This window comes from Ipomoea triloba, chromosome 11, assembly GCF_003576645.1.
Source record: "Ipomoea triloba cultivar NCNSP0323 chromosome 11, ASM357664v1".
In the NCBI taxonomy this organism is placed as follows: domain Eukaryota; kingdom Viridiplantae; phylum Streptophyta; class Magnoliopsida; order Solanales; family Convolvulaceae; genus Ipomoea; species Ipomoea triloba.
The window spans coordinates 9045446-9057782 of NC_044926.1; the positions used below are offsets into that span (position 1 = coordinate 9045446).

Sequence of the window (12337 nt, forward strand, 5' to 3'; positions counted from 1 at the left end):
TTAGTGTTATTTAAGAAAATTAATTTCTACACATTTTTCTTTTGTTATGTTTATCGGTGGCTAGATTGCTAATTATGTTCGGTGTCAAATACCATCACTCTTTAAAGGTTTGATGAAGATATTAAATTAAATATCTTCAAATTTTTAAAATTTATAAAAAATATAATTGAAAACAACTAGATTTGTCGTTGTTATGTGTCAACCTATAACTTGGACCTACTATCTTAAATATTCAACCCCACCAATGTTAAATGTATAAATAATGAATTACAAACAAATAATTACATAAAAATTTGATGATGTATTTAACACGTTCGATTCTTTACTAAAATGGATTCGCCCCTTTGGAAATAATATAATGTCTTGTGATCATTAAATAATGATTATATTATCTAATGAATGTGTTATTACCATATTTAATTTGTTTGCGACTTGGATAAGTTTGGGTAATTAGGAAATTATGATTTTGCGGAAAGTAAAAAGGTAATTTCAAATTTTTTTGAGTTTTTTTTTTTGAGTATTATTAATTCTATTATAATGTTTTGTTTTTTTTTTTTTTTGAAAAGATTCTATTACAATGTTGTATCTATTTAATACACTTTTAATTTCTTTAAGGAGAGGCATAGAGGTGTACGACTGTACGGTCAAGTGTACTATTTTCTCTTGTTTTGTTTTATTTCTTTTCTTCAATGAGAGTCATAGAGGTGTCAATTATACTATTTTCTCTTATTTTGTTTTATTTGTTTATTTGTGCTTCAATAAGATTTTATGCGCTTTTTTAGTACTATTGACTTTGTTATAATGTTGTATCTGTTCGAACCAGTGACCTCACATTTAAAAAAGCAACAGTTATATCGTTTGACTATATGTCATAAGATATTTGGCAGAAAATGACATTTTCTAAAATAATATATATTTCCATATTTGTTGGCGACTTGGATAAGTTTGGCTAATTAGGAATATGATTTTGCGAGAAAAGTAAAAAAGTAACTTCAAGTTAGAAGGGCTGAATTCTTTTTCCAAATAATTAAAATATGTAAATTTTATTTAATTAATTTTTAATTACATTCCGCATCAAATATTTGTTACGAACAATAAAACTAGAAAGTGAAATTTTTTAAAATAATATTTTGTCAATCAAACAATTCAATTTGTTTCTTTTACGGAACTACAAGTATCCAATTAGTGTAACGCAATCGCTGGGCTTTTCTGTCAATTTATACATTTAATAATCCCATCTATTTTCCTTCTTATAAATACGCACCTAAATCCCCATCACACCACACTCACTTACTCACTATACTGTTACTGTTTCCTCATTTCAGAGTGACGGTAAAAAACATGACAGCCAGAGCCACATGGCTCCTTCTCCTACTGTTCATTTCCACTCTGACTAAAATTCAGTCGGAGGTGTCGCCGGAAACTAGTGCTCCGGCGGGTTTCGACACCGGAGGACTGAGCCGAGCAAGTTTCCCCAAGGGCTTCATGTTCGGAACCGCGACCTCGGCTTACCAAGTGGAAGGTGCCGCCGGGAAAGAATATGGCCGTGGACCTAGCATTTGGGACACTTTCATCAAATTTCCTGGTAAATTATCTTCCTTCTCCATTTTTAACCTTCTTAGATATGGCTTCTGTTCGCCATGCACCTCTCTTTTCTTTTTCTTTTTTTTTGTGTTAAATCATCAAAGGATCACAAGATTAAACTTACAAGTTTGAACTTTGCCCCTTTGTTTTAACTGGTCCATTTTTTTTCTTGTGGTCCTTTATTTTTTAGGATCAAAAGGTAGAATTTATCTACATTAATACTTTTGCTCGATCCCAATTAATGTCAAATTGATTTTTTTTATACAAGAGGGATTAAATTCTCGATCACTCTTAAGCAATAAAAGTATACGATCATGCCAACCAAGATAGTTAATAGATATCTTATTTTGTTAGATTGTTGTGGGGATTGATTTTAGATTTTTAGTGGGTAAAATATAAATATTTTCAACTGATCGAAATTGTGTTGAAATCGATTTAACTAAAATTTTAAGGCCCTGTTTGATAAATGGGTAAATGGATTTTAACTGATTAGGTTGGCTGTATGGGTTAGAAGGTATGATTTGTTGATAACATTAGTTGATTGTAGAAAGTTGTTTGATAAATTAACTGTTAGCTGATAACTATTTGGTATAATTTCTTTTCTTAGCTAATTAAAAAGGCTGCTTTGATTAGCTTTTTGAATTTTAGCATTTTAGAGTTACACTTATATTGATTTTTTAATCAAGTCAAACAACTAATAATGGTCAAATAAGTCAAAATTGACTAATAAGCTGATTATTTACCAAACAGTGGCTAAGTGTTTTTACTTGGTTTGATATGAACAGGACGTGAGCCCAACAATGCGACAGGAGAGGTGTCTGTGGACCAGTACCATAGATATAAAGTAAGTCCATTATATGGCATACTATTTATAGTCTCTAGAAAAATCTTATTTACTCCGTATCACCATTTGCACTATTATTTTTACCAAACTATGAGTGGTGTAAATAATGCAGAATAACCTATTTCGTCTATTTAGATTTTAGAATAAATAGCAGCTCGGAAATAGAAAAAAATACAATCACAATTTCTATATATATATATAAAACATTTTTTCTTGTTTCATATTATTAAGTTTAATTTCTTTATGAATATATCAATACATGTTGAAATCATTCTTAAGAAATAAATTTTTGTAAATTAAAATTTTTGATATAATTACCAAATGTTGAAGTCATAGGCAAATTATTGTGTGGACCATAACAAAAGTATGTTTTTAATATATTAAAAGTATATTATTCAATTCATGTATTGAATATACATTATACAAAATAATGTACTTCATGTATTCAAATAATGTATTTTTTATGAATACAATGTACATTTTTAATATACTAAAAGTACATTATTTATGTACTGAATGTACATTATTTTATAGTATGGTTCACGGTTCACACAATAATGATCGGAGTTCATAGTACCCCCAAAAATATATAGATCAAGTCCAAATCTCTCTTTTAAAAAAATCCCTTTCAAATGGGATTTAAATGAAAAAAAAATCAGAAAATGCTCACCGACATGCCATACATTCCCTGTTTCTCTTTTCTCATTTCTTAATATGATTTAATTTGATGTTGGAGTACATTTTGTCTTCTAGCTTCGACCCGCATGGAAAAATTTCATTATTATCTAACTAAAAGATTTTTAAATTAGAAAACTAATCAATCCATTTACATTATGTAAAATTAATTTTTGTCCTACTTGATAAATCTTAACATTATAAATCAAGATTTGATGAAAAATTCTACTATATATCTTTTTAACTTCAATGTGAAAAATGGAATAAAAAATGATATTCTAATCATATTGAAAAAAAAAAGGTGATATTTAATAATTATATATCTCTCTCAGTTAAAAAGACAGCAATAAAAGGTATGATTTTATCTGATTCAATGAATTAAGTTCTTTTTCTAAAAAAAAAAAGGTATGATTTTAAAAGCTCTAAATTTTATGAAAAAATCTACCTTATTTAAGGACTCAATTAGTAATTGTATCATTTTAATTACATTTCAAACCCAAAAAACAAAAAAAAAAAAAAGAATTATTAGTAGTTCACTCAAAATACAGTTGTGTTACATTCTCCTTGCAATTCTTATTTATCACATGTCAATATGATATTAAACTCTTTTTTACTTAATTATTGCATGAATACCTTTTATGATATATCTAATTAACTTGCGGTAGGCTCAATACCTTGGGGTCGAGTGACATCAAAATATAATTTTAGTTTAAAATGCCATTAATTTTATATTCTTGTGATGAGATTGGCCAAATAATATTATAATGAGCTTTTAGCCTTTTAACTTAAAACACTATGGTGGTATTTATGTGTGCAGGAAGATATTGATCTGTTGGCCAATCTCAACTTTGAAGCTTACCGTTTCTCAATTTCATGGTCCAGGATATTCCCTAGTAATGTCAATTTCCCATCAACTTTTTTTCCCAAGAATTTCCTATATCTGCATTTTTAAGCTATGTTTGGAAACCAGAAACTGAAAATTTGAAATTCATTTTTCGGGTTTCGAGTGTTTGGATACAATTGGAAAATCCAGTAAACGAAAACATTTTCCATTTGACAGGAAAATCTAGTCATTTTCCGCAACACTCAGAACAAGGTTCCTAGCGGAAACCCTTAAGTCTGGTTTTCGAAAACTAGTTTAATTATACAATTCTACTCATTTTCTAAAAAATGAACCAAACACACAAATTGTGCAGCCAAAAAACCGAAAAGGGAAATGTTTTCTGGAGTCATTTTCTTGCTTTTCAAACTGACTCTTTTAACTAACGCTTTTATATGCCATTCATTCAACTCTAGATGGAACTGGCAAGGTGAACTGGCAGGGAGTTGCTTACTACAATAGGTTGATCAATTACATGCTCAAAAGAGGTATATTTTTTTCCCCATTTTTTTAATGATTTCCTAGAAAAAAAATAATCATGAATTTAACTTGTTCTTGTTTGAATGTGTTGCAGGGATTACACCCTATGCTAACCTCAACCACTATGATCTTCCTCAAGCACTCCAAGATAGGTACAATGGCTGGCTGGACCGACGAGTCGTGTAAGTCTAAGATCTCTTCCCACATTGTTGTACTATGATCATGTTTTGCCTGGAATTTAGGATTGGAATCTGGGATTTTTGTGCAGGGAAGACTTTGCTGATTATGCAGAGTTCTGTTTCAAGACCTTTGGTGACAGAGTGAAGAACTGGTTTTCGTTCAATGAGCCGAGAGTGGTAGCTGCCCTAGGGTACGACAATGGGTTCTTCGCGCCCGGGAGGTGCTCCAAGCCGTTTGGCAACTGCACCGAGGGGAACTCTGCAACCGAGCCTTACATTGTCACTCACAATCTCCTCTTGTCCCACGGTGCTGCTGCTCAGAGATACCGGGCTAAGTATCAGGTGAGGCGGGAATTGAAGCATGTGTTCCATCTCAACTAAAAGTCTAAACTGATAGTTGGATTGCATATTTATGTTTATATATTATATATGTGCTCAACAACGGGAATGCCTCCCTTATCTGTCTGTCAGTCATGATTTTTGTTGGAGGAGAAACTTACTGGAAATTGAAATAGAAATTGAAGCATGTGTTTCATCTCAACTAAAAGTCTAAGCTGACAATTGGATTGCACATTTATGTTCATATATTATATATGCTCAACAACGGGAATGCCTCCCTTGTCTGTCTGTCTGTCATGATTTTTGTTGGAGGAGAAACTTATTGGAAATTGAAATGGAAATTGCAGGCTAAGCAGAAGGGGAGATTTGGCATTCTCCTGGATTTTGTGTGGTATGAGCCCCTGACAAGATCAAAGGCTGACAATTATGCTGCTCAGAGGGCCAGAGACTTTCATTTGGGCTGGTTTTTACATCCTATTGTGTACGGGGAATACCCGAAAACCATGCAAAACATTGTGGGAGAAAGGCTCCCCAAGTTCACACCCGACGAGGTTAAGATGGTGAAGGGATCAATTGATTATGTTGGTATAAACCAATACACAACTTACTATATGTATGAGCCACATAATACCAAGCCACCAGTCCCCGGCTACCAGAATGACTGGAACGTCGGATTTGCCTGTAAGATTACTGCCCTCTTTTCTGTTACATTTGTCATATTTGCATTTAGTCATCTGATTTTACGATATTTCTCGTGCAGATGAAAAAAACGGAGTGCCAATCGGTCCAAGGGTATGTTGAACAGAACAGAACTATCCATTTTATCTGCTAAAACTAGACCTTATTCTGATTTCTGAATGCTGGTTTGATTGAATAATCTATAGGCACATTCATATTGGCTCTTTATGGTGCCCTGGGGAATGTACAAGGCTGTGAGCTATGTCAAGGAGCGTTATGGAAATCCTACTATGATTTTATCAGAAAATGGTAAAAGAAAACAAAAAGGATCAACTATGGTTTTGCAGACCGACTTAAATGAATCTGAAATGCTAACGCGTGTTTGATTTGTGCAGGGATGGATTATGCGGGCAATCTAACCTTTGCTGAATCTTATCATGACACAAAAAGGATCAACTATTACAAGAGTTACCTGATTCAACTGAAGAAGGCAATCGATGACGGGGCCAATGTGATAGGCTACCACGCCTGGTCATTGCTCGACAACTTCGAGTGGAGGCTGGGCTACACTTCAAGATTCGGCATTGTGTACGTCGATTACAAGACACTCAAGAGGTCTCCAAAGGAGTCGGCCTACTGGTTCCAACATATGATTCGTCGAAACAAGCATTAAGCTGCCTCCACCGCGTGGTCTTTTAGTTTGTCTCGAGTTTCTTGGTTAGAAATGCATAAGCCCTGTAGCAGCAACTTCTGGACCTTGTGGTTTTAATAAAATCTGTTATTTGCTGTTGTTGCAATTTCTCACTGAAAAACACCACGTGTTGCCTATCAAATCCTTAAACAAAATAATCTCAGAATTTTTTTTAAAAGAAAAGCCTATATTACACTCTAGAAAAGAAGTTTAGTATACTGCTTTTCTTGGTTACAGAACTTTGGGAATTAGTCCTCTTAACCCTCTTATCAGTTTTGCCTCTTCTATTTTCATCTGGCTTTTTAACAGCCATAGAATTCACACTTCTCTGAGAATCTGGAGTGGTAAAGACTTCCAAGCTCTCAACCTCAGTTACCACCGAGACTTGTTCAGTAACGCTTTCTGTCTCATCCGGCTCAAATTCTGCAAAACATCTTTTTCTAAATGGGTTGTTATCAGGAACTTTCAATGCTTCATTTGGATTAGCCTTTTTATCTTCTTCAACCACCCCAGCATTTGAAGGGTTTAGTAACTTCTGAAGAGCTATAGCTTCAGCTAAATGCTTCTTCTCATCAAGAAAAGGGATTTGATTCCATTCAGAAACTTGCTCCTGTTCCTCTACTGATAATTCCACCAAAAACATCATCATGTCACTTCACTAAAACATCATCTAAAGATTTTGTCACGAAGGAGAGTGGGTACTTACGTTTGGCGTCTTTTCTGAGTTTGCGAGAGGAAATGGCAACAAATCCACCCTTCCCAGAAGGAGAAGCAATTGCTTCTTTTGAAGGAAGTTTAACACGAGCTCTGGTGGGATTTTTGAGATACAGATTACTTTCAGCACTGGGGAAGTGATCAAATGCTTCCATTGTACAAGGATCTAGCTTACCTTCAGCAATAGCAGTTGCTATAGAAGAAGGCATTTCCCTGGTTATGGTCAAGGATAAACTTTCACCAAAAGAAGCTAAAACACTAAAATTGCATATCCCACATTCATCAGGCCTTTCAAATCTGACTATGCATAGCAGAAAAGGAAAAAAGCATCCCAAAATGAGGTTAAATGAAACAAATTGGCCCCAGCTGAGGATTTTGTCATATAATGAGAAAAAGATTATAAAACAGCTAAAAGCTATCAGCTATTTTATCAACTAATTATACCCTCTAACCCAAACAGCTATCAGCTAACAACCATTTACCAAACAAGGCCTTAGTTTTTTACAAAAACAAAAAGTACATTTAAGGATACGGCCCCAAGAAGTCGAGCTCTTCTTCTAGAGATTGCAGAAGTGCTTCTGGGATGGGTTTCATGTGTCTTATCTGCTTCGAAACAGTATCATATCTGCTTACCATGTAAAAAAGTACTTAATCAAAAGCCTATAAATAAAGCAGGACGGTTGAATTAAAAAGAACAACCACATTCTAGTTCACACATACATTCTGGCATGCTGAAAAACAGCAACTGCTTTAGTAAATGATCTTGAGTAATCTTCAGGCACTTGGCTGCCCTTCTCAAACTTTAACACGGAGAGAACCTGAAAATATATCACATTTAGAAATGGATGCTTAGTAAAGAGGCTGTAGAGTATCAAGTTATTATTTTTGAAGGAATAAAGGATATGCTTACACGATCTAAGTTTCGATACTTGCAGACAAAATTATAAGCTTTTACAATTCCAATCCCTGGGATGGATGGAAGAAAATCACAACCAGCTAGAACACACATGCCTGCGAAAAACTCAGACGTCTAAGTTTATAAGGAGATAAGATGATCAAAAGATAATCTAGCTAGTTGGATGTAGAATACGTAAGTCACCTGCAAACAAATCTTTACTGAAATTTATGAAAGAAGGCTTTCCATCACCAGACTTTAAAACTTTGTCCAGCAAAACCTCTTCACCGTTGCCATAACGGTCCATTTTAAAGACAACCTGCACCCCAGCAAATAAAAATTCTGCAAAACATTAAATATTATAGAAAGGAACTCCTAGCTATTAAGAGAGCAGTAAACCTCCAATCAGACTTTTCTAGAAGTTCTTACAGCGGGGCAACCATAGGCCAGTAAGTCACTATCCTCTGATATAACTGCAGCAATTCCTCCGTTTTCTGCTTCAAGGCTAGACATATATGCTAACTGTGCATCAGCCTCATAAGGAGCCACCACAAATTCAATATTATCTGATCTCAAAATCTGTACAGGTAATCATTGGTAACATCAAACTTGTGCAGTCTGAATGATGTATACTGCTTAGAAAATGAGTGAAAATAGGGATTAAGTACCTGAATTAATTGATGTGCCATCAGTGGAGTGATGCTGATTGCCCTCTGCATATCAAAATTTAGGGGTCAAGATTGTTGAGAATATAACATATAAACATAAATGTGCAATCTCTAACTATCAACTTAGCTTTTTAATTAAGAACTTCAGATGGAGCACATGCTTAAGTTTAGTATCAGACTCAACCTCATACCAAATGTTATAAACATAAATATGCAATCAAACTATAAGTTTAGACTTTTAGTTGAGATAAACACATGCTTCAATTAAGATAAATGCACAGTATCCTTCTAAATGATATAGATCCCATAGAATATAGTAATGCATCCCCAGAAATGCCAAAATGTGTATTTGGAAGATGTAAACTTGGTAAATGTTTCCTTTTCAATTATAAATTACATTTATTGGGAAATACAAAGGAACACTTGGTCAAGTAGTCCAAGATTGATATGACACTTACATTTCTGGTGTTAGTGATTGACTAAATGCAGTTTTAATTAGTACATAAAGACTAATTAAAAAAGAAAAGACCTTCAAATGGTATTCAGCATAGACAAGTAACCAATATGGGAATAATACCTGAAATAGCTCAGAGGCAGCATTAACATCACCTTCCTTAAACTTTGCCATTGCCTGATCACGATTAGCTTTCCTTTTCCTAATGAAACCCAGCAAAAAAAAATAATCTTGACAACTAAAAAGCTTCAAAAAGGGAAAATAAAAATTGGCCATTCATAGCCCGCACGAGCTTGGATCAATAGTTCAGTGAGTAATATTTGGAAGAAGAGACCAAGTTCGAATCTCGACAGAGGGGGATTATGCCCAAAGTGGACCCTGCACCGAGCCACCGACATTTAGCTTTGTGACCCTGTTTGTTAGTCATTAAGTCACAGTGATTTATATCCTTCCAAATACTCTATCGGCCAGAATGTGGGGCCTTGGGGTTGGAATTAAACCTTTTTGGGAGAAGAAAAACTGGGCATTCATAATAATATAATGCAGTCGACTGGAGCAGCTATTATATACCTGTGCCTCTCATCTTCAGTGGCTGCCTTACAAGGCAGATTTCCACCGTCGAAAACAACAACCGGAGTAATCTTATAGTGTCGAAGCAAATTGATTCGATGCATGAAGTAACTTAAGTACTGCAATTTCTTCCCACCTTCCATATCCAGAGAGAGCTCCATACTACATGAATAGGCTGCAATTCCACACAATTTATTAACAAAACTCCCCCAAATCTCAAAATAAAAATGATAAAAGGGAAAAAGCCACTTACCCCCTTTGTGCAGCCATGAATAAGCGTCAATCCCAACCTATACCCACCGACAAAAAATTGATAAAACCATTTTAAATTAATCGAAGATGAGCAGTGAAGAGCAAAACACTAATCTGAAGCGAAAACGACTGGGAAAAATATTAAAATCAATAGAATATGATGAATTACTCGTTGACCGGCGTATTTTTTAATGTGGATGGGTTCAAGGTGGGGTTTCATGAACCTGAGGAGATCTTTGATACCCATTGCCGATTTTGCCGCAAATAATACTGGGTGGTTCTTTTCTGTCCGAGCTTTTATTGGATCTATAGACTATAGATTTAAAAATATGAGCTTTTTCTCCGATGAACGGCGAAAAAATGGCGGGAAGAAAATAGCTACGTATAAGGGTGATGGCGTAAAGTGACGAGGCTGTGACAGAAGTATGTGACCGGCCACTTCGAAGTCACCACGTTACCATTTATCAGGGTGTTTGCGTACGTGGCCAAAAATAATTGGTTAGGATTTAAAGTTTTGGAGCTGCAGCTGGTGAGACGTTTTAACCTTTACCGCGAAATAAATTTGAAACTGAGGCACGTGAAAAAAATTGGCGCGACATATTTACCACACGGCTGGATTATTAGATATTTAGGGCATCCATAATGTTTAACATATATTTCTTTTGTTTTCAAAAAAAAAAAAAAAAAAAGCATATATTTCTTCTTTTTTTTAGTCATTACTCAGTAATTATTTAGAGTATCTAAACAAATAATTTTTTAAAAAAATAACAAAATAAAGAAACAATGAAGTGGTAAAGTCATTTTCTTAACCTGTTTTTTTTTTTTTTAAAAGTTCTTAACCTGTTTTTATTTTGTAAATGTTATAATATTGCAATGTATTTCCACATTTTCATATTTTGATTAATTTGATACTTTGAATAAAGTTGTTAATGAGTATAATTTGATGGGTTGGGTATCAACATTTTTTACTCAACTTGTAAAAAATGCATGTTGGATCCATATAAACCATGAGTTATTTCCTTATTTTAATAAAATTAAACATTTTAAAACTTTTTTGTATATGTCCAAGAGACACAGTTATGCCGTTTGATCACAATATCTTTGATAATAACGAATGACTTAATTTAGTGTATTTCTACTTTGTTAATTCACTTATTTGAAAGTTGGAACTTGGAACAAATCGTGATTAAATTAAAATTTATGAATTGTGTATTTTATATTTTTAATATTTGTGTATAAATCATGTGTTTTGTGATTTTTTAAATTGATGAATGCACGATATTGTATTTTTTTATATTTATCTACACTTTTATTTGAATAAGTTTAAATGTATAATTTTGAATTATGCATAATGAAGATGATGGTTGACGAGTTATCTTGTTTACTCACTTACCTGTTAGAATAATGCATGGACATGATCATTGATGATTTTTTATTTATTTTTTATTTTGCTTTCATGGAGTAAATGAATGGTGAGGTGGAGAAAATATATATAGATGAGGGGAGAATAAAATAAAATTGTAGCAATTACTTTTTTTGTGAAATTCGTACGTTGAGAGAAAATATTAAAAAGAAGCTAGCTTGAGACGTGTTGAGCGCTCCAAGCTCGCCCATATTAAAAAGAAGCTAGCTTGATGATGTGCTTTAAGACGATTTATAAATCTCAACCCACATTTAAATAATTTATTTGGTCAAACCATCTATGCTATTGATGTCTAAGGATGCTCTAAGACGAGTTATAAAACCATGTTACAAAATGTAATATAAAATATTTGACACGAATAGTTTTACGAGCTACTAAGCACATAAATTTCTTAAGTGTTAGTGTTTTTATGTTTCAAAATTATTTGTTCTTTATTAACTAATGAAAATTTATAAAACGCATTTAAATCATTTTTATTATTTTTAAATGTTCAAAAGTGAGATTATAAAAACTATTAAATACTTGCCAACGACCCGGTAAAGTTACATGTAATAACTCTCTCAAATAGAATGTCACGAGATCAAGACCCAGTTGACATATACACACATAAATTAGGCACAAGTAAAAACAAGGGTCCTTAATATATGAAGTTAAAAGATTGCATGTGTTAATTAAATAAGATATTTTAGAATAGCTTTGGGGTAGTGCTCATTCAAACTTTTGGGTCCTATATGAAGTGTAATTATTAATTAATTCAACGTTTGCTAATATATATCTATTAAATGAGATAAGTATATGCGATGGTTGTAATTGTTAAGTAAATTTACAATTAATAAATAATTTTGAAGTCATGGATTCAAATTTTTGCATATGCAATCAATTTTTATTTAACTTCATCAAAAAATAAATAAATAAGTTAATGGGCCCCTCCCAATGTTGGGCCCAAGGCGGATGCCCATCTCGCCTGCCATCAGGATTAGCCCTAACATAAATATGCCATTGTATATTTGA

The 12337-nt window shown here is 33.4% G+C and overlaps 2 protein-coding genes across 2 annotated transcripts; one reads left to right on the forward strand and one right to left on the reverse strand.

Moving 5' to 3' along the window:
* The first annotated feature begins 1285 nt into the window (after positions 1-1285).
* On the forward strand, positions 1286-6471 carry LOC115996817 (beta-glucosidase 44-like). Its single transcript, XM_031236239.1, has 10 exons — positions 1286-1585; positions 2370-2428; positions 3921-3996; positions 4400-4471; positions 4558-4645; positions 4732-4984; positions 5329-5662; positions 5742-5773; positions 5866-5968; positions 6055-6471. Exons 1-10 carry the CDS (start codon positions 1342-1344, stop codon positions 6330-6332), a joined length of 1539 nt encoding a protein of 512 aa, XP_031092099.1. The 5' UTR covers positions 1286-1341; the 3' UTR covers positions 6333-6471.
* Positions 6472-6515: 44 nt separating this feature from the next.
* On the reverse strand, positions 6516-10182 carry LOC115996816 (exonuclease 1). Its single transcript, XM_031236238.1, has 12 exons — positions 10073-10182; positions 9905-9941; positions 9652-9826; positions 9205-9283; positions 8628-8672; positions 8389-8538; positions 8164-8278; positions 7975-8075; positions 7785-7882; positions 7597-7689; positions 7057-7277; positions 6516-6971 (listed from the first exon to the last, which is right to left on the reverse strand). Exons 1-12 carry the CDS (start codon positions 10148-10150, stop codon positions 6541-6543), a joined length of 1623 nt encoding a protein of 540 aa, XP_031092098.1. The 5' UTR covers positions 10151-10182; the 3' UTR covers positions 6516-6540.
* Between the last annotated feature and the right edge of the window lie 2155 nt (positions 10183-12337).

Bases quoted from the DNA above. Each gene is read 5' to 3' on its own strand.
- LOC115996817 (XM_031236239.1), top strand. From the start codon at position 1,342: ATGACAGCCAGAGCCACATGGCTCCTTCTCCTACTGTTCATTTCCACT. The intron at 4,472-4,557 runs GTATATTTTTTT...AATGTGTTGCAG, and splicing joins CAATTACATGCTCAAAAGAG to GGATTACACCCTATGCTAAC. The intron at 4,985-5,328 runs GTGAGGCGGGAA...TGGAAATTGCAG, and splicing joins GATACCGGGCTAAGTATCAG to GCTAAGCAGAAGGGGAGATT.
- LOC115996816 (XM_031236238.1), bottom strand. From the start codon at position 10,150: ATGGGTATCAAAGATCTCCTCAGGTTCATGAAACCCCACCTTGAACCC. The intron at 9,827-9,904 runs GTAAGTGGCTTT...GTGGAATTGCAG, and splicing joins TTCATGGCTGCACAAAGGGG to CCTATTCATGTAGTATGGAG. The intron at 6,972-7,056 runs GTAAGTACCCAC...TGGAATTATCAG, and splicing joins ACTCAGAAAAGACGCCAAAC to TAGAGGAACAGGAGCAAGTT.